General features: G+C 38.7%; 1 protein-coding gene across 3 annotated transcripts in view; it reads right to left on the reverse strand.

Annotated features, from left to right (window-relative positions):
- The window catches only part of LOC148027236 (chromatin remodeling protein EBS-like), a 68,606-nt gene extending 45,935 nt beyond the window's left edge, over positions 1-22,671 (reverse strand). The window contains exons 1-3 of one of the 3 annotated variants that reach the window (XM_087691794.1): positions 22,057-22,668; positions 21,617-21,959; positions 21,467-21,535 (exon numbers count right to left, since the gene is read on the reverse strand). In XM_087691794.1, coding sequence (XP_087547920.1) covers positions 21,467-21,535; positions 21,617-21,959; positions 22,057-22,129 — 485 coding nt within the window. In that variant the 5' untranslated portion in view covers positions 22,130-22,668. Of the gene's footprint in view, positions 1-21,462; positions 21,536-21,616; positions 21,960-22,056 lie in introns of those variants that run through there. The other 2 variants (XM_087691793.1, XM_087691795.1) reach the window with 2 other exon arrangements.
- Between the last annotated feature and the right edge of the window lie 4,890 nt (positions 22,672-27,561).

A 27,561-nucleotide genomic window follows, 5' to 3' on the forward strand; every position in this document is an offset into this window, starting at 1 on the left:
GCCTGCCCTCAAACACTGAAAACGCAGCCTTGTGTCGCGATAGAAACTCCTCTTCAGGTTGGTTCTGCACTCAGTCAGCCCTTTAACACTGCTCTGATACCATGTCAGAGTGCAGCGGTGCAGAAGCGTAGGACTAAGAGAGAGAGAACGCAGAGAGAGAGGAGAGAGAAAGAGACAGTGGAAGATGAAGATCTGCTGTATAAAGTGTGCTGTATACAAAGATATGCAAATATATACACGGGCGCAGTGCGCTGGACTACGTGTCTCCACCTCGACGATGCAACCTGCTGTTCACCTCGAAGTCCGCTGCAGTCTGCACTATCTCCTGTCAGAAATCTGCGAACATAGACGGAATCTGCGCGTGCCACCAGTCTGTAATCTGCGAGCAGAAAAGTGTGTCCAGACTGCAGAAATCTCGACTATAAATAGCCAGGAAACAGGCGCCAAAAATAGGCCTGTCGGCTGCATTAAATGCAGCCGACTGTGCTGTGCAGGTCGGACTGCCACGTGGCAGTCCGACCTGCACAGTCCGACTGCGCAGGATCTGATCTGCTAACATCAAGAACCATAGTACCCATAAGGCAATCTGCCATCCAATGAACCTTCTTACGAGTCTAAATCTATCCAACATCATAGCACCAAAGCTTAGCCACTGACACCTACATGATAAAATAGGCCTAGATCAAAGATCCCCCTCAAGAACCATAGTACCTATAAGGCAGTCTATCCAATGTCATAGCACCAAAGCTTAACCACTGACACCTACATGATAAAATAGGCCTAGATCAAGGATCCTCCACAAGAACTGTAGTACCATAAGGCAGTCTACCATCCAACGAACCCTTCTTATGTTCAACCCATAAAGCCTGCAAGCAAACCAATTGGAAAGCACAAATCAATCCAAGTATTCAAAAGCCAAATCGACGACTCGATCAATTATCTATAGCAAGAAGCATTCAGCAATGGTGAATTTGTATGAGTTGTAGTCTTCCAATTAAGATCCATGGGAGTAGAAATGGTCCAAAACTCCTGCATCTCCAAGGTGGCTAAGAGCTCCTGTACATACTATTGCTGAGAGAGAAAGATCCCCCTATCAGTCTGCCATATCTCATGACCTAGGAAGAAATGAAGCCCCATGTCTATAATCTCACACTTCTCATGGAGTGCTTCTTAGTCTACTTGACAATCTAGACATAGTCGCTTGTTAAGATGAGTTCATCCACATAAAGCACAAACATTCCGTGCCCTCTAGTTGAGGTGTGGACATACAAATTTGAAACAAATGTGGATCTCCGATACCCTATCTATCTCAAAGGAATGAGCCTATCTTCTCCTTTCAAGCACGAGGAGCTTCTTTGAGGCCATAGAGGGCATTCTTTGACTCGTATACCTTACAATTTGAGGTAGAAAAGCCAAGACGTTGCTCTGCATAGATCTCATTTAACTCGCCCTTCAAGATTGCAAACTTAACATCCAACTAGTAAGTTGGTCATCTCCTATGGCTAGCAAGACCAATTGTTGTCTAAATGGTGGTCATTGTGAAGATACTGCTAGGGTTCACCAAAAGGGAACAGAAGAGGAATGACCACGACTGAAACCCAAAGATTCAAACAATGGCGTGCAAAACTCAAACCTTAAAAGCAAAATGCAAAGCTCAAAACTCAAAACGCATGAAAAACACAAACACAGACGAAGAAAGAAAAGAACTCTAAAGCAAATGAATCGGTCTATAAATGAAAGTAAGTGTGTACAAAATGCTCAAGGGCAGCCTCATGGTCGGAGTGTAATATCCACCGAAGATGGATCTAAAGTGCTATAACCACTAGTCAAACCTGAAGCAGGTCAGGAAACTGCAAAACGATGAACACCTGGGACTGTAGGATGCTTAGCGACAATAGAGAAAGTGGTAAATGAGACTAACGGCCCCTAAACTGTCAAATATAGCAGCAAGAATTGTCACTTGAGTGTGAAGCCTGTTGCCAAGAGCTATAGACAACAACAGCAAGGTGATCAGGCCGAGGAGAGAGGTTGGTGATGGTAGCAAATACCAAATGCAGCACTGTGAACCATGCAAGGCAATAGGAGTGCACTCGTTGGGTGCTAGGAAGTCTAATAAAGAGATGGCAATACTCTCAAGGGCTCGACATCCACTATGTGGAAGGCCAATGATTGAAATCTGCACACAAGGTGAGAAATCTACACAAAAGAATGAGGCTGAATGGTGGGCAGCTTGTCTATTTATAGCCATGCAAGGATGCTTCCAAATTAGGGTTTTGTATGTGGGAAACAAAAATTCCCTAGAACTGCTCCCCATTTAATGAAACTTTTCGTAATTTACAATTTGGGGCTGTTTTAAAGAGCTAATCAATGGGTAATGATTTTTAGCTCAACAGCCATACAAGTTGTCAAAACAAATGTATTATGGAAGTCTAACACCTGGCCGTTGTGAAAGCCTTTGGCAACCAACTATGCCTTACGTTTGTCAAGTGTGCCATCATCACTAAGATACTTGGTGTTAAAGACCCACTTCACTATCGCTTTCTAACAAGTGGGCCAAGACACAAGGTACAAAGTGCCATTCTACTCAATAGACTCCAACTCTTGCTTCATGGCTCTCCACCAATCATCGTGTTCGATAAACAAGTTAGTGCAAATAAGTTCAATGGAGTATACTCGACTCCTCCAAGATCGCACCAAAAAACATGTTTCATCCCAACAAAACACAAAACCCCGAAACAGACAAAACATTTCATCTCATTTTGCAAAGTGGATTTTGTCCCAAACCATCTTGCAATCCTATCCAAAGCATGTTTTGCTTTCTCTTGCTTCCATCTCATCTGGCTTCTCTCTCGAATTACCCTACGTTTCGACTGTAGCTCGTGGCCTTGTCCAACCCGTTTTGGGTGCAATCGTCTCCTACTCCACTTTCTCCATCGCTTTCTCCTCCTCCTACTCCACCCCCTTCTCCTTCTACTCCATCACTTTCTCAACTTTTCCTCTTTCTAGTGCAATTGTCTCCTACTCCATCCCTTTCTCCTTCTCCTACTCCACCCCTTTCTCCTTCTACTCCATCACTTTCTCCACTTTTTCCTCTTTCTACTCTTTTTTCTCCTCTATGTGTTTCTCTTCCAAGTCCACTTCCCAGTTCGATCTCTTCCTCTCTTATCCTTCTCCACACTCTTATCACGCTGTTTGTCCACCACTATGAAACATCCGAAACCAAAATTATGGTTTTACCCTTAGTTTGATCTTTTCGTCTTTACTTTGAAATTTGTATTATGTTAAATGTATTATATGTTGGAAGTAGGGTCCTCAACTAGGCTCACAGGAATGCGCACTTATTTGTTGGAAAACGAAGATGTATTGGACCCATGAGAGAGGATATTATTTCACCCATGTGAGGACACCCATGTGTCCTTGACATCACTGATGATGTAAGCAAGTCACTTGTCCCAGCCTATATAAGCGGCTCATTTCATTGTAATAAACAACTTTTTGATCTATCATTTTGAATATGTTCCTCCTTTGCATTTATCTTATCTATCTTGATCTCTCTTCTTTACACGCACATTCTCTCTCGCACATAATTATGAGCACTCTACAATACCATCCTCTATAGCCATGTCATCGAGCTCGTAATCATATGTGGAAACACTAAATTCCAACATGGTATCACAATGGTCGAGCATTGGGACCTATGCACTTTGGCTTGATTAAACTCCTCACTAATCACTTTCTTGTAGTTCATTCCTAGAATGTCATTAGATACTAATCTTCTTTCCTAATCTTCTCTTTGTGAAGAATCGCGTGGTGAGGGGATTTGCTTCAGTTGTTACACCAACCACACACCATACACACAAGAGAAAGCTGGCTCAATAGCACAAGAAAAGAGAGGGAGGCCAAAACGTTTTCTTGCTAGTTTCTTTTTCTTCTCTCGCACAAAATATAATGTACACAAAGTATAGATGAGATACAAGATAAAGGAAAGTGGCCTACTAAGTCAAACAAACTTCACATATCTCAATATTCGTCTAACTACATCCAAGAGAGGCTTTCCAGACATTTGCATAAATTGACTCACAAGGCGAACTCCATAGCTCAAGTTTGGCCTTTTGATAATCATGTAAATCAAACTTTTCACTATTTTCCTGAACATAGTAGAGTTTTCTATCTCATCCCCAGTATCAACACTCAGCTTTACATTTTGCTCCAATGGCACTGAAACACACTTACACACTATCATATCATACTTGGATAACATATCCAAGTCATAATACATATCCAAGTCATAATGCCTTTCGGACAGCCATATACCATCATCACATCCAATCACCTCAATACCAAGAAAGTACCTTAGCTCACCCAAATCCTTCATCTCAAACTTCTCCAAAAAGTTCTTAACTTCAGCAAACCCATTGTCACTATCACCTGTAATAATCAAGTCATCCACATAGATGGCTATGATAACCAAGCCTGCATCTCTCTTTCTCACATAAAGTGAGTGGTCAACATAAAAAACAAGAAAGTCAATGTTGACAAGATACTCCGATTCTTATCAGACCATACTTTGGGTGCTTGCTTCAGTCCATAGAGCACTTTCTTTAACCTACACGCATGTATAGAACGCTCTAAATCCTCATAACCTGCTGGCTGTTCCACATACACCTCTTCTTGCAATTCACCATATAAGAGGGCATTCTTGACATCCATTTGCTACAAACTCTAACCTTTGGCTACTGTCAAAGCAATCACACATCTAACAGTTGCAATTCTAACAATTGAACTAAATTTCTCTTCATAATCTATACCATATGTTTGAGCACAGCCTTTTGCAACCAGCCTAGCCTTATACTTGCTAACAAAACCATCTGCACTATGCTTGATTTTATAAACCCACTTACAACCAACAGCTTTCTTGCCATAAGGCATTGATACTAGATCCCAAGTCTTATTAGCTTCTAATGCAGTCATATCCTCATCCATTGTTGCATCCCAATGAGCATGACCAACTATCACGAGGACGTGAAGCTTTATTGCTTTGCTTAGGGACTAGCTCCTCCTATCCTCCCGACTATGAGAAGTGAGAAGATTAGTGTAGAACACATCACATGTCAGTGATGGAAGATGTGAGAGAAGTGTCACAGCTAGGTTTTCCAAAGAAATGCATATACCAAGAAATAAAAGCTCAACCCAAATCCTCCTCCATCCTGTGGATGTGATCCCTCATCATAGGGAAATCTATGGCAAAGAGCTATTGTAGCTTCAACTCAAGAGATAATCGATACTCAAATGTCTAGATCCGGAAAAGAGATGCCAATCTCCTCCAAATCTCTACAACAGTGCGGAGATGTCAAACATGCACGAGAACGGAACCTATACAACTCAATAGGAGAGAGGAGTGATCTCTGACATTCAACTAATCTCATAAAGGTGTCGAATTCGCGATTACACCATCATGAGAATCCATGGTAGGTCAAGGTATAAGGACTATAATAAAATCCTATAGGTCACAATCATCAAAGAGACACTCCATGCAACACCACCAGAGAGATTGGTTCGTTCCATCTACCTTATCAAATGCAGAGAGAGGGTAGAACTAGCACCTGCTGGGAAGATTCCATCAATGCCAATCAGAGATTAGAATCCTCGGAGTAATATAACCGGAAAGAGTAATAAGATGGTTGTCGATTTGAATAATCTCGAACCATACAATTCCCCATAGCATACACATCGGCCATATCTATCCTTCAAGAAATACTTGCAAAAAAACAAAGAAGATGCTACCACTGGAATAAAGGTGACCAGTATAAGAGATGTCCTCGAGATAATCAAGGTCCATCGAGCCTCTATACAAAAGAAGACTAACTGGGGCAAGGTAGATGGGGAGTATCCAATGCCGAAGGAAACACACAATGCTGGGCTAACAGAGGAAGCACTAAATGCAAAGGAAAACAAGGCTTCAACCTAGAAACATAGCCAATCCAGGGCTCGAAGAGAACCAAGGCTACCTAAAAATCAAGTCCTTGCAATAAAGGCAAATCTACCCTAATGTAGGCATGCAATGTAGACCGCCCAGCACCAAAAAGAAGTCATCTTGGTCAAAAAGATAAGCCAGTATGAGAACACAACAAAGAAAGAAATCTATCCGCTAATAGACAGGCCACCCAATAGAGAACAGGAGCCACCTAGCCTACAAATGTGCCGCCCAAGAGATCCAACTACCTGCTTGCACAAAACAAGGAGATACAAGGTCTACCTACACAAAAACACAAGTAATGCAGGGCTTGGTTCTACAGCACGTGTGTCGGAGGCTGTCTGTAGCCACAAGTCTATTTTGGTGTCACCCAGACAGTAGAATGGCCACCCAACCTATTTGACACCACCTCGATGAAATAATGATGCTGCCCAACCTGATAGAGGCCACCTAGGAGCAAAATGCAAATCTTTCTTGGTAAACGCAACCTAAAAACATGCTGAAAACATGCCACCCTGCCCTATTTGACTCCAAAGGCAAGGTCTACAGCACAGGATGACGCCTTGCTGGCAAATTTTGTCGTAGAGAGCACACTCCTCTTTGAGAGCTCTGGCTCCCACGCATGGCTCTAATACCATATGGAAGTGCACAATGGAAAGAGAAAAGTGAACACAGAGAGAAGGAGACACAGAGAATGCAAGAGAGAAAAGAAACAATGGACTACAATGGCTGAAGGTATAAGGATGCAACGGTTAGCCCCAATACACAACTCTACGCATTAGTGTCGGTACCAAACAGTAGCAAGGGGATGAGAGAATGAGGAGGACTTGTTGATCACGAAATATCAATGGATAATGGATAATGAAAGTGGAAGGGCACCATACCTATATATAGGCAAAAAACAAGAAAAACCCTAAACGTGGTCAAACCACTCAAATAATGGCCAAAAGTCAAGGATTCTATTAATCCTCGATGCGTCAACAAATAGGTGCAATCTCAGACGAAAGAGGGGAAAGCAATTCCATGAAAGGTAAGGAAAAAATAGAAAAGAGCATGTTACTCCAACGCTTCTACTTGGCATACAAAAGCAAACGATGCAAATACAAACCCAAATGAGACAAATGGGGTAGCTCTAAGCTCAAGTCAAAACGCCAATTTTCACAAGAAACCACCGCGCTAACACGTAGAGCAAAAGAAAGTTCAATCCACCAAGAGCACTCACAACCATCCAGATGTTAGTATGTAAAGGTCCTTTATTTACCTCCGTGTATCGTACGCGTGTATTATTATGTTGTACATGTGAATGCATCCCTACGTGCCCTAAGTATAAATACACTTTATTCTTTGTGTACCAACACATTGCTAGTACATCCAAATCATATCGTACTCTCTCTCTGTCACTCTCACTCACTTGCACCCTTCCCTTGCTGCAAATCTTCACGCTTCCTTTTATCTGGCCCTCACAACTGGTATCAATTAGGATGTAACGGTCCTCTATTCACCTCCGTGTATCGTACACATGTATTATTATGTTATACATGTGAATGCACCCTTACGTGCCCTAAGTATAAATACATTTTATTCTTTGTGTACCACATTATTGGTACACCCAAATCATATCGTACTCTCTCTCTATCACTCTTACTCACCTACATACTTCCCCTACTGCAAATCTTTATGCTTCCTTTTATCTACACGCTCGCAACTAGTATCAGAGCACATGTTGTGCATGCTTCTCAAGATGAGACCAACTGACGGCATAGATTGCTCAACAAGTCATGCATGACCTGACGAGACCAAAGACACAGCTACAAACCAAAGGCGATAGGCGCAGCTGATAGGCGACACGCAGGCAGCCAACGAACAGATCGTGAAGAAGACCAGCGCAGGTGAGCCAAGTAAAAGATGGGGAGCTGAGGGCTCGCAACTGGGCAACGAAGACTAGCAGGGAGACGTCGCGTGACAGGCCGCCGGGGCGGGCTGCACGGACATGACATGACGAGTAAACATTGCCAACGGGCAGGCGACAGGCGACATGGGCTTCTAACAGGCCGACGTGAGTGACTGACGTGACGGGACAGCAAGTCAACGCCCCTCCCCCCCCCCCCCCTCATTTTTTCAAATCAGAAATTTCACCTCTTTTCTACTTCTCCCCTTCCATGCGTCCACACGCATAAGCACAAATTACAAATCTGTGCAAATCTGCTTCGAGAAATTTGGGCCTTTTTCAAATTTGAAGTTGTTTATGCTTGACAATGACATTTGTGTCAAAAATTCCAAACATTGTGCATGTTGACCTCAGTTAAATTGGGGATTTTGCCAAATTTGTTGGAATTTTGCTCATCCGAGTAAAATTTCTTAACGCTGGACCTAGAAAAATTGGGACTTTTCATGTATTGATGAAATTTTGCTCAGCTAGGTCAGATTGGCTGACATTTACACACTATTAGACCTGAAATTTTGGGATTTTGTGCAAATTTTGGTAAATTTCTGCAGTATTTGCATGTGTGGTGGCTGGTTTATGTAAAAACAGTAGAGGTTTATTTCTGGTTGGGCAAGAACAGCAATGTATAGTAGTTTTCAACTTCTCCCATATTGCATGACCAATATCTAAGCCCTTAATATCTATCAAAATGTCATCACTGACACCCATCTTTATATAAGCCATAGCCTTTTTGTTGACTCTGGCCCAATCTACATCAGATATTTGTGCATGTTTATCTTCCTGCAAAGCATCCTCACAACCCTTTAAGAACAATATGCCCTACATACAATCTTTCCAAAGGTCAAAACCCTGACCATCAAACCGTTTGATTTCCATCAAACTCTTAATGTCAGAACTAGAAGAAGTTGCAACCAACTTGAGTGCATTTACTGGTATATCAAATCAAATCAAGGATGCTAATTTGGATTTTGATGATAAGTTGAGGGCGACCTTTCTAATCATGACACTGCCTCATTCCTGGGAGACCTTGGTGATTTCTCTCAGTAATAACCCCAATCTCTCATATGATGGTGTGAGAGGTTCAATCTTGAATGAAGAAATTAGACGTAAGTCTAGTGGAGAAGGCAGCAACTTAGCTTACAATGTTAGAGGCAAGGCTGAAAAGAAAAATGCAATGTTGGACAAAGAAGTAGAAGCAAAAGCAAAGGAAAGAAAAAGAGTGATATTACTTGCTATTGTTAAGAAAAATACCCTAACACAGAAACATAAACAGAAACCGTACGACAAAGCACAGACTGATAAAAAGAACACAGTTAGGGTTAGGGTTAGAGTAATTCAGAGACAGCGATCTCTGTTTTAGGGTTTTGGCTAAAATAAGCATGTTTTGGGGTTGTTTAAGTAGCTAAGTGCATTTCTTAGCAGAACACCCCCTCTCAGACTAAAAATAGAGCGAGAAAAGTAGACCAACCTAAATTTTGATTTACCCCAAGGCGTCCCACCCCAAAGTAACCAAGGCATCGGACAAAAGGTGCACGTTGGCTGCCCAATGGCCTACCAAGACTACAAAGGCGATGGATATCTTATCAAGGGAGCCCAAGTGATCACCCCAGAGAGGTCAGGGCATCAGACTAGGGGTGCCCGTCAGTTGCCCAAGGGCCTACCAAGGGCTACAAAGGCGGATGGAATCAACAATGGATTTTTTTTTTAAGTGTTTTGAAAATACATAAGTAATGTAGGGGCAACGGCCGATTAAGTGACAGATAGGAAAAGATAAAGAGAGTTTTAAACCCAAGTTATTCACAAAACTAGCAAGCCAATCCCTCGCACTGACGAGGATAAGTGCCTAAGGATGATAAAAGTGAGTGTATGTGCCAATCATGTGTTGAATATGTGAGAGGCAAAAAAAACGATGGGCTTAGCAAGACAAGCAAAGCAAGCAAGCAAGCAAGGATGGGGAAACTGCCTTTAGGAGAACTGCCATGTGTTATGCCACCAATACGGTGGATCCTAGAGTCGACCACTCCAACAGACCGAAAAGGGATAAATGCGCACAAATGCATGTTGACATAAACAGAATGCCAATGCATAGGGACTGAGTTTAAGTCTTTTTGTGACTTGCATGGAATCGAGAGGGAGCTTATAGCTCTTTATAGCCCTTCTTCAAATGGTGTAGCTAAAAGATACAATAAGACTTCATGTGAAAGAGTGAGGTGCATGCTATCCACTGTCAATCTCCCTCATGAATTTTGGGGAGAGGCACTTAAAACCACAGTTCACATTTGCAACCGCTCTCCAAACAGGTCCTTAAATAATGGCATCCATGAGGAGGTTTGGTCTGACAAATCGACCTCATATGACCATTTACAGATATTCGGTTCTGATGCTTTTGTGCATGTTAGAGATGAGCTAAGGAGTAAACTTAACCCGAAATCCACCAAAGGTATTTTCATGGGCTATGGTGATGAGGGTGTATTTGGCTATAGAGTGTGGTTACCACAGTCCAAGAAAATTGTTCGCAACCATAATATTGTATTTAATGAGGCAAAGTTGCTGAAAAGTACTTTAGCCTCTGATGAAGACATGAAAAATGTCAAATTTCAAAATTTGCAGCCACCTATTACTTCAAATTATGAGCCTCATGATGCTGTACCACAGGCTGAAACTAATGATCAGCCGGTTATTTTGGAGCCAAATGATGATGGACAGCAAATAGAAGCACAAGGAGGTCATGGACAGCAAGATAGACTTGCTGATTATGAAAATGCAGGTGCTGGAAATGAAAATGAAGGTGTGCTGTACAGCATGAACAACATGCTGAAAATGGCTTACAGCAGCCAATAAATGCTAAAAATAACATACCTCCTGATGTAGACCCAATTCCTGAGAATGAAGATTATTGGGTACGCAGGTCTACACGCTTAAGAAGGCAACCACATAAGTATGACTCCTCTTTGCACTATGTGATGCTTACAGATGAGGGTGAGCCTCTTACATATAAAGAGGCCAAGTAATGCAAATTCAGCAGTAAGTGGGAGCTAGCAATGCAAGAAGAGATTTAATCTATGTATGCTAATAACACTTGGGATCTTGTGTCGTTGCCCAAAGAAAGAAAGCCTCTTCCAAACAAATGGGTTTACAAAGTAAAGATAGTTGATGGGAAACCCAAGTACAAGGCAAGAATGGTTGCCGAAGGGTATGCACAAAAGGAAGGAATTGACTTTCAAGAGGTCTTCTCACCTGTTGTGAAGATGACCACTCTACGTGTGCCTTTTGCTCTCACTACTGTATTGGATTTAGAGCCGTACCAAATGGATATGAAAACAGCTTTTCTACTTTGTGCGAATGTTATATGTGTTGGAGCGATGCATCTTGGGGCCAATCCCCGAGGTGTAGGAGAGTCGCAGTGAAGCCACGGCAATCAACCGAGAGGTGCTTCTCTATGTGTGTATTACGAGGCATTATGCCTATATGTTATGGGATCTCCCTCTGAGGAGAAAGGAATGTGAACGTTGGACTACATATTGGATACAAACACAAAACCGTCATAAGCATTTAGTGCAAAGTGAGTTTTAGACGCTCCTAGCCCATGAGGCCATGTGGTGGGGTTGTCTATCGTATGCATGAGGTCCGGAATTAATCTAATTGTCTTGCGACAAGAGGTGTTCTTTCCTTAGAGATGCAGATGCTTTCCCTAAAAGATGTAAATAATTGCAAGATATAACATCCCATGCAATTATGCGAGTTCAAAAACTATAGACTTTTTCCTTCTATGCAGCTATAAGATCTATAATGATCGTTACTTTTCCTTGCCTATGATGATGATTGACAAATCAGTGCTAACTCGTATAAAAACCTACGTTGATGCAACGAAATCAAGTCTTTAATAATTTTGATGAAGATGCGTTCAAATTTTGGCAAAGGACTCCAACATTAAATTAATCGTTCCTTTAGCACTTAACCCGTCTCAAAATGAACTATCATCGCATGCAATTTACAAGTTCATAAAATTCCTTTCCATGCATTGTGACTATTTTGGACAACAGTCAATGGGCGTCTAGGATCATCTCATGCACGAGTCTTGATTAGGAAGTTATTACCTAAGTGCATTATGCGCTATTCTTTTCCGCGAGGCAACCTAGGATGCATATGTGAATGCACCCTTACGTGCCCTAAGTATAAATACATTTTATTATTTGTGTACCAACACATTGTTGGTACATCCAAATCATATCGTACTCTCTATCACTCTCACTCACCTGCACACTTCCCCAACTACAAATCTTCATGCTTCCTTTTATCTGCAAGCTCACACCAAAGCAGCATGACAAAGTGGGTGGACTAGAGACCTTAGTAAAGATGTGCAAGAAACTTAAAAGAGACAAAAGCCAGAATGCTCAGAGAGATTCAAGAGTTGCAGGAGAAGCTAGAAGAGACACGAGAAGTTTTCATCATTTAGGCAAATAAGTTATCTTTAGAGTTCCAAACACAGTTAGAAATTAAGAAAATTGCACTTTAGGAAAAGGCTTAGAAACTTGACAAGAAGAAAACAATCCTAAGAGAATATTTTCAAAAGTCATTGCAAAACAAAAAAAGACTCTCTGCATGAAGAATTCCAAAGGACATTATAGAAAAAAAAGAGTGTCTTATGAGAAAAAACTTCAAAAAAGAATTGTAAGAAAATGAAAAATCTCTACGAGATGAAAACCAGGAGAACGGGCAAGAACATGAGAATGATAATACTTTGAACTTAACCAACTCAATTAATTATCACCATGAAAATCAGAAAATGGAGGCACACAGAGAGGGAAAAAAAAAGAAGCTGTCACCATGTTGAGAGGGAAACTGATCTCTACCCTTTACAAGAATTTATTAAAATAAACCATGAGCACCAAGTGCTTAAAACATATACAAAACTTACAAGGGTTAATTTGTTGCAATTCTGAAAATTAGGGTTTAGAAACCCTAATTTCTACATACTCAAGGAAAACAAGCTGATTTTCTTCTTTAGTGTTTGGATTAGATTAAGCCAAGTAGATAGTGCTTCTTAGATGAGAGATAGATAAAAAAATACAAAATATGTGGCTAAAATTTCAACATGAGAGCTAATTCGAAATGAAGAGAGAGACCTCCAATAAATACATATGGATCTTGGGTTCTCAAAAGTGAAAAGTAGAGATTACAAATAAAAAGTATTTGCTTGAAAATGACTTCAAAATAACGCACGTCTTATTCTAGATGCAATATGTCATTTTTCTAGAAAAAGAAGCTTTTAAACCTTCTACTCTAAAAATCTCTCAAACGGTTAAAATTTTGAGGTAGCCATTGAAGATAAAATTGTTTCTTGCGAAATTCCAAAGCCTTTAACAAAAACAAAATTTTCATTTGAGTAACTTCTGAAAACAGTAGCCTTCTAAATTTTAGAAGTCGCCCAATTTAGATTCTGGAGAGCTTCATTATAAAGGTTCACCAGTTCATGATTTGTTTCTTTGATCACAAGCATCTCGTTTCACTTTCTAAAACCACTCATTATATGACTTCTAGTCAATATAACTATCCGAGTATAAAAGTCCCAATCATCTTAGCTTTCTGGTTAATCTGACCACCCAACTAAGCTTTAAATTTCTCTTGGACATCTCATCCATGACGAACCAAGTATAATTAAAGAGCATTTTGATCATTAGTCATCCTTAAATAAAAAAACGAACATTTATTCATTTTTTTGAAAGACTCGAATAAATAAGTCATCTTTTAAAATATATGAACATCAAATTAATTTGAATTATTGAGTCAATATGTCTTGGGAATAATTAACATACAAAAGATTAGCTATATCCCTCCCTCTCGGAATCCCTCTTATCCTCAAGATATTGCTTGAAGTATTTCTAATTCTACATTGTTTTCATAAGCTGCAAGCATTTCTAGAATAGTCTTTAAAATACTCTTCTAACATCCATTTAAAATCTAAATAACAGTAATCCAACATCGTTTTCATAAGCTACAAGCATTTCTAGATAGTCTTTAAAATACTTTTCTAGCATCTATGTAAAATCTAAATGACAATGATTTTTAAATTTCAAAATGAATTTTTTATAAATATTTCTTTCTCATTTCTCAATCATATGAAAGACTGTTTGCTCTGGTTGAAATATATCCTCCTATTCATCTACTTCAGATGTATCCTCTATTATAGGTTCCAATGTTCAAAGCTCTTCATGAGGCATTAGAAGATGGATATAAAAAGCATTGTGAATTCTCAAATACTCTAGAAATTCTAATCTATAACAAATATGAAAAGCATTGTGAATTCTCAAATACTCTAAAACTTCTAATCTATAACAAATGTTATTAATCTTTTTAGTGACTTGAAATAGCCTATAATTTCTTATTGCGAGCTTAGTGACTTAGGATGAAAGCTTATTAGAGCTTCTTACACAAGCTTTGTCAAATTTCAGTCATACTCAATCTCCTTCTTGTAAAATCAAGTGCCTTCAATACTCATTTGTTACTTTCTTTTCTTTTTCTTGAGATATTTGAATAGCTTGTCTAACTTGGGCAAAAGCTATATCCATATCATGCATGAACTCATAGGCATTGAATATCTTCTCCTTTGTTTTGAAAATAGATAGTAAGAGTGGTTTTTTATATATGATCTCAAATGGTGCTTTACCTATAGAAATATGAATTATATTATTGTATGCTTATTCTAACAAAGGTGAATATTTTTTCCATTGTTGGTTGGCTTTATGGCAATAGCATTTCAACATATCCAATATTATAAGATTGGCTGTCTCACTTTGACCATCTCTTTGAGGATGAAAACAAGAAGAAAAAGTAAACTTTGTATCAAAATTTTCAAAAAGAACTCACCAAAAAAGATTAGTGGTTTGTGGATCTTTAGCATCCACGATGGATTGCGGTAACACATGATACTTAAAGATTTGTTGAATAAATACTGTCAATAATAGTTCATATGCTATCATTGTCGTTTGTTGATTTTAGCAAGCCAAAAATAAAATCCTTACCAATACTTTTCCAAGGTTGGCTCAGAATTGATAATAGTTGCCAAAGCCTTGCAAGCTTTTCACAATCAAACTTAATCTTTTGACACACAAGTCATTCTTTAACAAATTATTCAATGTCTCGTCAAAGACTTAGCCAAAAGAAATACATTTCAAGTGCCTTGGTTGCGGTTAAAATATCACCATGAGCCATGTAAGAAGCGGAATGACATTCTTTCATTACTTTAGGCCTGAAATCTTTAGAAACAAATTACTTATTCTCCATCAAAATAAATCCATCTTTGATAATATAAAAGTTTACTCTTTTCTCAAGTTATGAACTCTCCCAAATGATTTTAAAGTCTACGTCAAAAGCATACATGTCCCTCATACTAGTGAAATTTGTATCATCATTCATAAATATTGCATGAATCTAAGGTCTTCTTGACAAAGCATCAACTATCTTATTTTACTTTCCATAAATATGCAATATTTGAAAGTTAAAATGAGCTAAACAATTGGCCCATTGAATATACTTCTCAAAAATCTTTGGTTGATTAAGAAAAATATCTTTGATTGTCATGGTCATCTTGATGAGAAATGCTCCTCCTAAAATATGGTGTCTCCAATTCTTTAAAACTTAGATGATGACCATTAAAGGTAGCAACATTTTTTTCTGCATTTTACAACCTTCCCCTTGCATAAGCAAATACAAGTCCTCCTACTTTAAGACTGCACCAATACAGTCTCGTAAAGCATCACATTCCACAAAGTAAGTTTTTAACAAATTAGATATAATCAAAATAGGTCCTTGCTGATATAGAACTTTAGAGCTTCAAAAGCTTCCTTCACTAGATTCGTCCACCACAATGCCATTGCTTTCTTGGTTAAATCATACAATGGTTCAACAATCGCTACAAACCAATAATGAATCTTCTGTAATACCAACATAATCAAAGAAACTTCGAACTTCATGAACACTAATCAATTCTTATCAATTTGTAATAGCCTTGACTTTTTTTTAATCCGTTTGGATCCCATCTTTGGATACAATATGGGGCAAGTAGTAAATCTCTTCTAGGAAAATTGCACTCTTTTTGCCATTCACATAAAGTTTGTGTTTATAGAGTTCTTGAAACACTATTTTCAAGTGTTACTTATGCTTTTTTTCATCTTCTCAATGAACCAAAATATCATCAAAGAAAGTACTTCTAAACTTCAAATGTGCTCTAAAGATTATTTCCATCCTTCTATTAAAGATTGTACAAGCATTGAAGAGACCAAATGGTAGCACAAAAAACTCACATAAACCAAAAGTTTATGAATATCTTGAGAAGCAATCCTTATATAATAGTAGCCGCTCTTTGAGTCAATTCGGCCGATACTTTGGATCCATCCAATCTATCCAGGTCCTAGTCCGTGAATCAAAAATGTGCAATGGTTCTCACTTGATTGTATATATTGAAATGTGTGAGTTCTCTTTTTATGCGTCAGTTGGTTGTTTTGTCTATCAATTTTATGGCTCTTTTATTTTTTCTAGTTTCGTTTGTTCTTAAAGAAATTAAAGATAAAACCCTTACGAGATATACCCCAATCATGACGTGCAATGTGTAAGTGTGTCTATCGTACAATAAGTGGCTACGGATTAGTGTAGTTGTGTGCATGTACCTAGGTGTGTAAGGCCAAAAGGAAATGCAATGTGTCCTAAGATGCAATGTTGATTTCTACAAGACATTTTGTGTTTTTATTTCCAGAGTCTACAAGATGGGAGAACCAACTGAAGATAAAGTTGTTGTCAGGCCAACAAATATCAAAGATTTTATAACAGCTTATGAATTGATTAAACATGAAGGGGGTGTTAACAAGGCTCTACAAGAAGTCAGATGGCAAAAATATTTTCCAATTTTTTTTCTATATATGAAGAAGCTAGAGCTAGCTAGAGTACATGAGGCAAAAAAGAAAGTGTCTACATGTGCATGGCCACATGTATGCGTGAGATTTGTAATTAACATAAGTATTATGGGTTTTTTCTCAATTCAAAAAGCCTTTTAAAAACTTATTTTGTGAGTGTCATCCTATAAGTTCATTCAAATTTTATCATATCAAATATCCCTTTTAGTAAATACAAGTGGTGATACACTCACATATTTAAAGGTGCACCCCCCTCCCCAAATGTTCTATGCTTTATTCCAAAAATCTAACCACCTTGATGACAATTTGTTATTCATAAGCCAAGGATACCTTATCCCCACCTAAACCTCAATCTCTCTCCTAAACCGGCCTCAACCTCATCTAACAGTGGTAGTGTCACTCCATGGTAGATGAGGAAAAGTACTACCTAGGGCGATAACGTAGTTTCTCCATCCCTTAATATCTAGGGTTTGGCTATTCTCTAGGTGCTCGCATTTTGGCTCCTTACTGCTGCACGATCCATCTAAGATTATCACCAAGCTACACACTGTTATGTTTGGGCATTCCAATCCCAAATGCTACTATATTTCAACATCCACCCTGTTGGCCTACTCTGCTATCTTCAACACTCTACATCAGATTTCCACTTCAAATTGGCGGTTTGTTGCACTCAAGATCCATCTCCACAAGATAAGACAGTCTCCCTCAATCCACTTCCACTAGAGAAGGTACCTACTAGACGATTTCTACTTCTAGAGCATCCTTCATCCATATCCATTCATTTAGTATTTATCCATTCGTCAATTCTTCTTTGTTTCCTTTTGTATTTTTGTCCAAGTTCATTGTGTGCCAGTAATGTTCGAACACCTTAGTGTTTTTTCTACAAACGGTATCGAAACTTCACCCAATATCAGAGTCTATGATCTTCTAAAGAGTATCATGTACCTATTGTGAAGAGCTTGGTTTGCACAAGCAATATGCAACTAATTCATGATGTTCAAACTCCATCTTCGGGTCCTATGTGGCTAATATTGCTACTTCTTGATTGGAGGCCCTAATGAGGCCTTATGATCTTGATGTGAATGCTCTTCTAAAGAGTACCATGCACCTACTGTGAAGAGCTTGGTTTGCACAAGCAATACGCAACTAATTCATGATGTTCAAACTCCATCTTCAAGTCCTATGTGGCAAATATTGCTACTTCTTGATTGGAGGCCCTAATGTGGCCTTATGATCTTGATGTGAAGGACAACGCTCCATCCTCTTCTTTCACTTTTTTTCTCCATCATTTTGGTACCATTCCCCAAAGCCCAACTCTCCTCCTCTACATATTCCTTCTTTGCAAGTATCTTCTTAATTGGATCACCCAATTGATGAGACTGATTACCTCGTAATTGAGAAGGACAAGCCACTCAAGGTACAACCGACAATTCAAAGCCTTCATCTCAAACAAGCCCGATGGCAAGTTCTTATAATGACTTTTTGTGTGAATCACAATATCTATGTTGCTCCTCTTATGCAACAGGACAAATGCCGAAATGCCCCTAAATAAGGACATACACCATCTATCTCTCATTCTCAAATTGTGCAAGCACTCCATTCTCTTTATCCTCATCATCGACCTTCTCCTCCAACTACAAAAGTTGCCACCACCAACTATCCAAACCTCAACGTCCACTATCAAAAGTGGATGCAACAATGGAAGCATGAAAGAATGCCTAACACATCCCAAACTCACTTATGAGCTGACTATATTGTTAAAAACACCTTCTTGGAGCTAGCACCCTGCCCTTGAAGGAGTACTAATTTATGTGTTTTTGGTCTCAACCTCTTCCACACTATTTCTATTGATGAGCTTCTTGGAGCCTGCACTTATGTTTCCAAACTACTGTCCCAATGCCTTCATCGTCTACAACACTTCTATCAAATACTCTCTAGGTAGTGTTTTGGCTGCCAACTACTTCTCAAAGTCATCTTCTGCATTGATTGGCCTTTATGGCAAACCGCCCTTTGCAAATACTATCCTCTAGTTGCATCTACTTTAGCAATAGAGCAAACAATAAATGCATATTACATAGTTACATCATACATGACTAATCCATTTGGCCAATCTATGATCGTTTTATATACCCTTTTAAAGAAATCCACAGTTTGTTTGAAGTTTATCGTTGTTAAACACTATGCTCTTCACCAAGTGTATGGTTCAATTTCAAACTTCTAGAGCCCTTCAACCAGTTATCCCTAGCTACTCTTGTCACAACAAAAAATAGGGATTTCATTAACTATCATTCATGTAGCTATATCAAGTTGGAGTTCCTATGACAAGAGTATTCTCTATATCTATTTAAATTCCGTGGGTTGCTTGAATTTCATCATCCTCAATCCCGATCCTCTACACCACCATCCTTGTTCATGGTTTTGTTGCACTTGAGATATACTCTAAGGACCACAATCTCCCACAATTGGCTCTCGCATAAGCCATTTGAGTGTCGAAAAATCTTTAGTCCTTCAATTCCATCCGTATCGTATGTCTTTCATTCCTTCGTTCATTAGCATTCATTCATTCATTGCTTTTGCATTCTTGCCTAAGTGCAGTATGTGTTAGTCATGTACTACACTCTTGAAGTGTTTTCTTTGCAAACCCTAACATATTATAACACACATATGATCTCCAACTCTTAACAATTCTGAATCCTAGATATTGTAACTTCTATAATCTCTAAAATGAATGAATACCTAAGTGCATTATGTGTTAGTCATGTACTACACTCTTTAAGTGTTTTCTTTGCAAACCCTAACCTATTATCACACACATATGGTCTCCAACTCTCAACAATCCTAAATCCTATATCTTGTAGCTTCTATAATCTCTAAAATGAATGAATACCTAACTCCTACAAAAGAGTGCAAAGCCACCATGGAACCCAAAAGGACAAATGTTGAGTGGGCCCACTAGCCTCCAACTCTTTTCCATCACCTATATCTTGAAACTCAAACTCGCCTTGCTTTGGCTCTCAAATGGTTGCAATCAACTACTATGGCTCTAAAAAGTTTACTATTGGCACCTCCAATGTGGGTGACAAAACTAAGGATGATAGTGGAGGTAGATTGGGATTCATCAATAAACAAGGAAGTAACATAGAATGGATCCTTTGAAGAACGAGGTCTTCTCGAATACACCATCCACATCAACAAAGACAAACACCTAATGGAGTAATCCATTGGATAGTATCCTCGTGGAAGTCATCCCTACCAGTTGCAACTTGTCTAGGCTCTAAATCATAAAGTCAACATCCTCAAACACACCTTGTTAACCAATGAAGATATTGTTCTTGGACTTTCTATCCAATTTTCCCCTCTAGTCCTTTAGAATGTGTACATAGGCACAATCTCAAAAGACCCTAAACTAAGCAACATGCAGTTTATACCCTAAATAAGAAATAGAATGAGTCTTCATGGAATGGTAATGGAAAGAGATCGATTACGGATATGACATGTATGTTGTAGTGCAAATTGCCTTTGGTATTGCCCAAGCACAAAGTAGACTATCTCAAATGCAATCAAGGTCTCACTTTTTGCCACACCAATTACTAATGGTAGGTCAATAATTTGAACACCATGGGATGCACAACACTCTTGATAAGCTTGAGGTGTAACCTCACAGCCCTAATCTACTTCATTGGCACTGTAGGTGACTATACTTGTCGTGTTTGCTAACAAAGTCCTACAACCAATCCTTGTGATAGGTTTTATATATGGCTAGATACTCCCATTATGCACAAGCCAAGGCTCTAACTCTAAACTAGCCAAAGCAACCTCCTTTGCATAACATATAAATTAATGAGCATGGTCATTGCTTGTTGATGCTATTGAAGGGCTCCTTCTTGGACTCCTTCTCACTACACAAAGATAAGAATACGTCTACCAAGATTGATCCTTTGTGCAGTTGCTCTCTAGGCGCTTTAGTTGTTTTTTTTCAAGGTTGATGACTAATGAAGTTTTTTATCTCAAGCTCTTTAAATTCCGTAAATTCTCAAAGTCGTCAACCAAGCAATTGAATTCGATGATCGAGGCAAAAGCCTAAGCATGGTTTTTTTTTTAATTACACTTTCCATATGTTCAAAGCTTAAAGTGTGGTCGAAGCATAATTCGAGTTCCAAGCATGAATCATACATAACCCTCTTACATTTGTCTTCAATCCTTGAGAAAAATCAAAGAAGATATGTTAAATGCACAAGCAATAACCACATGTTCAAGTAACATAAAGCTAAGCAAACTAAAAACTTCACATTCCCTTTGATTCCAGCCTCTTCTTCCCAAAAAAAACCACATGCTTTATGACCCAAATATTGCCAAGTATGATTGGCCCATATCATAATATATGATATGCAAAGTAGAATAAGTATGATTCAACCAACTGCAACAAGTTCTTCCCCCATAAGCTTGTTAGATGCCAAGATTAGGTTAGCCCTAATTCAGTCAGAATCTATGCAGTCCTCTTATTTCCTGATAAGAAAACATAAATTATGCTAGTTCTTCTGCCGCTCTGTCTCAGATCAAGACTGGTATTTTAAAAGTGGATACATGCTTGTGTAGGCTTGAAACAAGCTCACTGTCACAACCAAAATTTAATCTTACCAGTCCTTGCATTCCTCACATTGGACCATAAAATCATCTGGATTGTAAGGCATCTCACATTTACAGTATCTGCACAACAATCCACTGGAAAGGTCATTTGAATGTAACGTTATAGATAACAAGAAATGAAATTTGACATTTCGGACTTACACGGCAACTCTATCCGGTGTGAATGCTCCTGTAGAAGCCTTGTATTCAAATCTACAGAAGTAATCTTCTGCTTCCACATTCTCCAGCTTGGTATAACTCTTGAACGTGTGCACTGTGCACTTTCCTTCAATCGTGTCAGCGCTTTGTACATCAATATGGTCTGACAAAAAGACCTCTTTGGCACCATGGAATTGCCTGCGACCACCCATCGACTCCTCTGGTCTGTAATACCAACGGACTTCAACTTTGACATTGTTCCGTCCATCTGCCCACATTTTCTCTACTCTAGCCACATAAGGGGGTTTATCTGCTTCCTGATTGCGCATGAGAACAGTGTCTCCCACTGAAACATATACATGACCCCTCTCTCCATTAGGAGAAAAGACCAAAGCCAAAATTTTGAGATCGATGCAAGCCATTTCTCAGACATCGGTTCGTACCTTTGACAACTTTGCTGGTGCCTTTGATGGTGTAGGAATCCACGATTTTCTTTGGAGCTTTTGTTTTGGCCATAACCAGAGTTCTGACTAGGGTTCTGACAAAGGAAACGCTGAAGAAAGCTGGAAAAAGGTCAGAAAATAACCTCAGAAGCTATTGAAGTAAAAGCTGCGGTGGCGACGGGGAAGAAAGAGCAAGCTGTTTTTTTCCCCCATAAGAGGCGAATGGCACGAAGGGATCATAATCTTCTAGCTCTGCGTCTTTGGCTCCTTATCTTCTTACTCTTCTTCGTTGTTTCCTCCTCCTCCTCCTCCTTCTCCTTCTCCTTCTTCTTCTTCTTCTTCTTCTTCTTCTGCCAGAAAAGGAGAAAAACACAAAAGCGCCTCTCTTGAGCTCGCTGTTTGTCCGTTGCCACTGTATCCTGACACGGCAGTAGTGAACATGACCCTCTAATAAACACTTCTTAATTCAAGAGTCGAGACTAATCTCTCTCTCATTTGTCACTGAATCTCTCTCTCATTTGTTACCGAATCTTGACAGAGCAGCAGTAGTGAAGATAACCCCCTCTCATATACGCCTGTTACTTTAAGAGCCCGAGAGCTAACCTCTCTCATTTTCAGTGGTGTAATGAGGAAGTTAACTCCATTGGTTAGGTCTCTCAATGGTTACTTTGTTAAATCAAGTTTGAAGCGGAGATCATTGAGGAAAACATCATTTTAATGTGAATAATATGATATCACTATCGAAACTAGTTGCAAAACATCAAAAATATTTGCAATTCATCGTCAAGGATGCATCGGGCATTTTACCCAAGACACTGTGTCGCTTCCATAGGCAAGTTGAACTCTTTAGGCCTTTTTCCTCAAAAGGCCTAAGGAGTCACTTTCTAAAATGTCTAGATGATGAGAGCCATTGTAATTAGGGAGATCCAAGGAAAATGGAATTAGGGTGGATCTTTTGTTTGGACTAAGAAAAACATATGATCTCGATATTCATGAGAGACCATTTGCTCAAATACTTCGAAAACAAGGAGGTGCTAGTTTGGACTTCAATATTTGTGAGCCCCTTATAGGTGCAATATTAGGGTGGATCTCAAAGCTCGGGACTTTAACCAATCAACGAATCATTCAAGAGTTTAGTGGTTTTACGCAATTAGATAAGTTTGTCTGACAAGGTCATTAAAGACTTCATTCAACATCCCCATTTCACCCAAGTAAAAGATGGCTATCACTTTCATACTCAACAATATTTGAGCTTCTATCATTGGCGGATAAGGTGAGCCATGAACCAACCCCACTAATCCATATCACACTTAACACAAATCTTGTAATTTGCCACAAAAGTGGTTGCAAGTCACTTTAGTGGCTCAAGTCCCATTTGACTATATTCGAAACAACATGTGCATATGATATCAAAATTCGATAAGATGTTATCAATATTCTTAGATAGTAAAATAAAAGGTTTGAGAAAAGTTTTAAGTGGAAATTCATTATCTACAAAAGTTGGATTTGCTAAAGTGCATGAAAATTGGTTAAAATAACACTCAACAATGCTATTTGGAGCTATTGAAATAGTTATCAGTTTTTATTTAATTGCAATTCTCTTAATGGAAATGCATGTCATGTATATTAAAGTTTTTTACAAATTTTAGCATGATTTCTAAAATATAGATTATTTTGATTAGAAGCACTAATTTTTTTTAATTTTCTACAAAAATGGTCTAACATGTGGATATACAAATATGCAGTTCCTAGCTTGTTTCAACCCCTTTAGCTTTTTTCACTCCTATCTTGTGTTGATCACATTTTCCTAAAACCATTTCCTCTTAATCTTTGTCACTAAGGAAAATTTGAATTTTTTTGTAGAGGGTCCAATTTGCCACAAAAGTGGATTTTCTACTACAAGACGTGTGTTAATTCTCATGTGCACATTAAATGTTCCACACCACCTTTAATTAGGGGGAACTTGTTTGTCCAAAGTGATCTAAGCTTCCCCTAAACACAAGATTATGTTTTGTTGACTTGTCTTTCCAAGATGTTAGGAGTGTGTGCAATATGCCTCTATCAATGTTCTAAAGCACCAAAATTTCCAAAAACTAAACTAGCCAATGTGCGAAGCTTTTCTCACTTACTAAAGTCATTAATTTTTGTTTGCCACACAAGCCATGGATAAGGGGAGATGCCTCCCTAAATATTTTTAAGGAAATCTTTGCATAAAAACTCACAATAAGTATTACATCTCATAAATGTGCTTGGTTAAATTGCAAATAAAATAATGATGTTCTTTATTTCTATCCTCTTATTATTGGATTATGTGCTCAAATGGAAGCAAGAAGAGGCTTCTAATCTCCATTGCATGCACACACAAAATTTGAGCTCAAATGTTAGATGGCCTACAAGGGTAAATATTTTTGGAAATTTTCAAAGACTTCAACTTGCTCTATTTATTGGCAAAGAATTGTAAGCCGCACAATAAACTTGATGTGAACATTACTTCTCATTCTCCATGCATAGCCTTCTTTTTGAAGTGAGTCATGAGGAGTGAGGGGACACAACCTAGGTTTTTAACAATCCTTTTAACACTTTAATTATTTAACTCTCTAGTTGGTCTCTTTACTTTCTTCCCTCCCAAACCATCTTTCTAAGGTTATCATAAGCCTTGTACCTTTGATAAGCTTATTGCTCTTAAGTAAGCCTTAAAATAGATAGATGAAGGGAAATAATTTTAAGGTTTTCCAACTTCAAAAGTGAAGAAAGAGTGCAGGATCCAAGCCACAACTTTGTGATCAACTCCAACATTCACATCAAAGAATAGTGGTGGCATTCATGTCCATGTACAAAGGTATGCTTTTGGTGTGATAGGATATTGAGAAGCCATAGATAATTGCATGTGGTAAGGAAAGCTAGATGTAGGCAATTTTGCGAAGATCTTGATGAAAGCACTGAAGGATGCCACCAGGTCCTAAGATTATAATAGGTGTCTACCTTGGGTAAGGGCAGCATGTTAGATCAACCCTCTCCTTTTTCGCGATCCTACCAAAGACATATTGAGAAGGCATAGATAATTGCATGTGGTAAGGAAGGCTAGATGTAGGCATTTTTGCAAAGATCTTGATGAAAGCATTGAAGGATGCCACCAAGTCTCGAGATTATAATAGGTGTCTACCTTGAGTAAGGGTAGCATGTTAGATCAACCCTCTCCTTTTTCGCGATCCTACTAAAGACAAACCATGCATGGTCATTGGTATCTAGAATGTTGCATTGCCATACCAATTACTTCCTATATGCATCCTTGGTATTTAGCTCTCCTCATATTTCTATCCTTGTAGAATCGGATAAAAGCTTCCTTGTCCACTTGTTTGGATTATCTCTCAACTATAAATATTCCTATGGCAATGAGTTGGTAGATAGTGATGATGGGTACCATCCTTTGCAATATCTAAGGAATGACCAAGTCAAATGTGATTGAAACACAGAGCTTAACTTGTGTTGTTTTGAACTTCTTAATTAAGTGGTCAAATTCCTTCGCCTCTTTAGTCACATGCACATAGAATGATATCTTTGGCACATGTTAGCTTGAAGTCCTAAACATTTTCAAAAGTATATTGTTTTCTACAACTTGTTTGTTAAGGATACAAAAGGCTTCTAAAGCTCCCTTTAGACTTTACATCTGATAATTCCAACTCTGCAATCAATTACTTTGCTCTAAAGATGCCTTGTCTTTATCTTCTTGTAGCTCCTAATAGAGGTCTTCTAGAGTGGAGACACTCTCTTGTATATGGCCCACATTGGGGTTTGGGGGGGGGGGGGGGGGAGTGTGCAGCTTTCTATTTAAGCTTACATGTTCCACTCTCCTATATATAGCCCACCTTGGAGGGTGGCTCTCTATTTTAGCTTCCATGTTTGCCATTCTTTTTGTAGTTGATGCCACAATGAAATCATCAATTGGTTTTCTCTCCAACTACTCTACTTTCTCAATCAACCTTTATATAGATGTTTCTTGTCCTTAAAGAGCTTGGGTGGTAGACTATAGCTAGAAGATGGGATCTCCTTGTGTATTTTTTTCCATTTCTTTTCATGAACATCTTCCTTATACCTTAGCTTGTTGTCTCCTCTCTTTATACTCTTATTGCAAGGTGGCTCTTTCTTTTCTCATCCATTCTTCATAAGACAATCTATTTGTCCTTCTATAGGCCTAAACTATTATGTGGTCTTTTGTTTCAATGCAACTTCATACTTCTCTCGTGATTTTTCTAAGGCTACCCAAAATTCAGTCTCCTCTTGAGGAATAATATCTTTTGGTCAGTTATAGTCTCCCAAACCCTTTTGACTTTTGTTTCTTTGTTCTTATTTTTTTCCTTCTTTCTTGACTTCCCTACTTATTTCTTCCTAGCATTTGAACTTGCCTTTTTGGGGATCTTGTATTTGTCCAATTCTATGCTCTACTTATTCAAAAGATGTTGGGTTTTCTGTGGCTCCCAAGGCTGCAAGAGGGTAACCCAAGGTATCTTTGATTATTCTAGTCAATTTACTGCCAAAGTTGATCATCTACAACTTTGGCTTTTGTGCCATTTACTCTCTATAGAGAGGAGCTTCAAGATTCCTCTATCATCTCATTGAGCTTTGAAGTAGTATCATGGATAGTCTTTAACCTACAATTATTTAGATTTTGCTATACTTTTCTATAAGTACATCCTAAGGGACGGTTTTGATTTGGCTTAATCATTAAAGAGCAACAAAATATTGACATAAACACCTAAAATGAACTTTAAATATTTGAAGGTCTAACAAATTCAGAACTTAGATAAAGTGGTGGACAATAACCCCAAGAGCAAGGAGCCAATTGAGGAATACGGTGTCACCTAATACGCAAAAGTCCTAAGGGAGAAATTGAAAACAGGTTCTACATTGAATTTTTGAAATGCTACAAGAAGACCATCGAGATAGAAAAAATGATTTTTTGAATTGATAAGATTGTGAAAGATGTACTAGGATTTGAGAGACAGAATAGACCTTAGAAGTCAGTGAATTCTAAGAAGGAAATGAGAAACTTGCTTTACATTTTGATATGTGTAGGGAGTTGTTCCCTCAAAATTTGGAACCCAAATTGCATGGTCCCTATGGGATTGTATGTTTGGGGAAGAATAGTTCATTCTGTTACTTGCTAGTTTGCAAGGTCTCTAGATTAAGAGTAAGTTTAATCTCAATAAGGTTAATCCTTTAGGGGCCTAATGGATGCATTTGTATCCTACCAAGTGCGCCCAATGTGATATACTCCATTGCAAGGGATCCATGAAGTTCATATGGATTGACTCATTCCTTACATGGAGCACCCATACTTGAAGCAATGATAACACCAAGGTAAATTAGTGTGGTGATGGATATAAAATCACTGAGAGGCTAGACAGAACCTTTACTTGGGAGGTCAAGGTCTATTGCCACCATTCTCAAACTATTCAGTATTCCCATAGGATCTAATGAGAGGAGGGTGGCATAAAACCATGGGGA

The sequence above is a fragment of the Lygodium microphyllum genome, chromosome 13, assembly GCF_053477565.2.
Source record: "Lygodium microphyllum isolate KBCC chromosome 13, Lygodium_microphyllum_v1.1.10, whole genome shotgun sequence".
Classification (NCBI taxonomy): domain Eukaryota; kingdom Viridiplantae; phylum Streptophyta; class Polypodiopsida; order Schizaeales; family Lygodiaceae; genus Lygodium; species Lygodium microphyllum.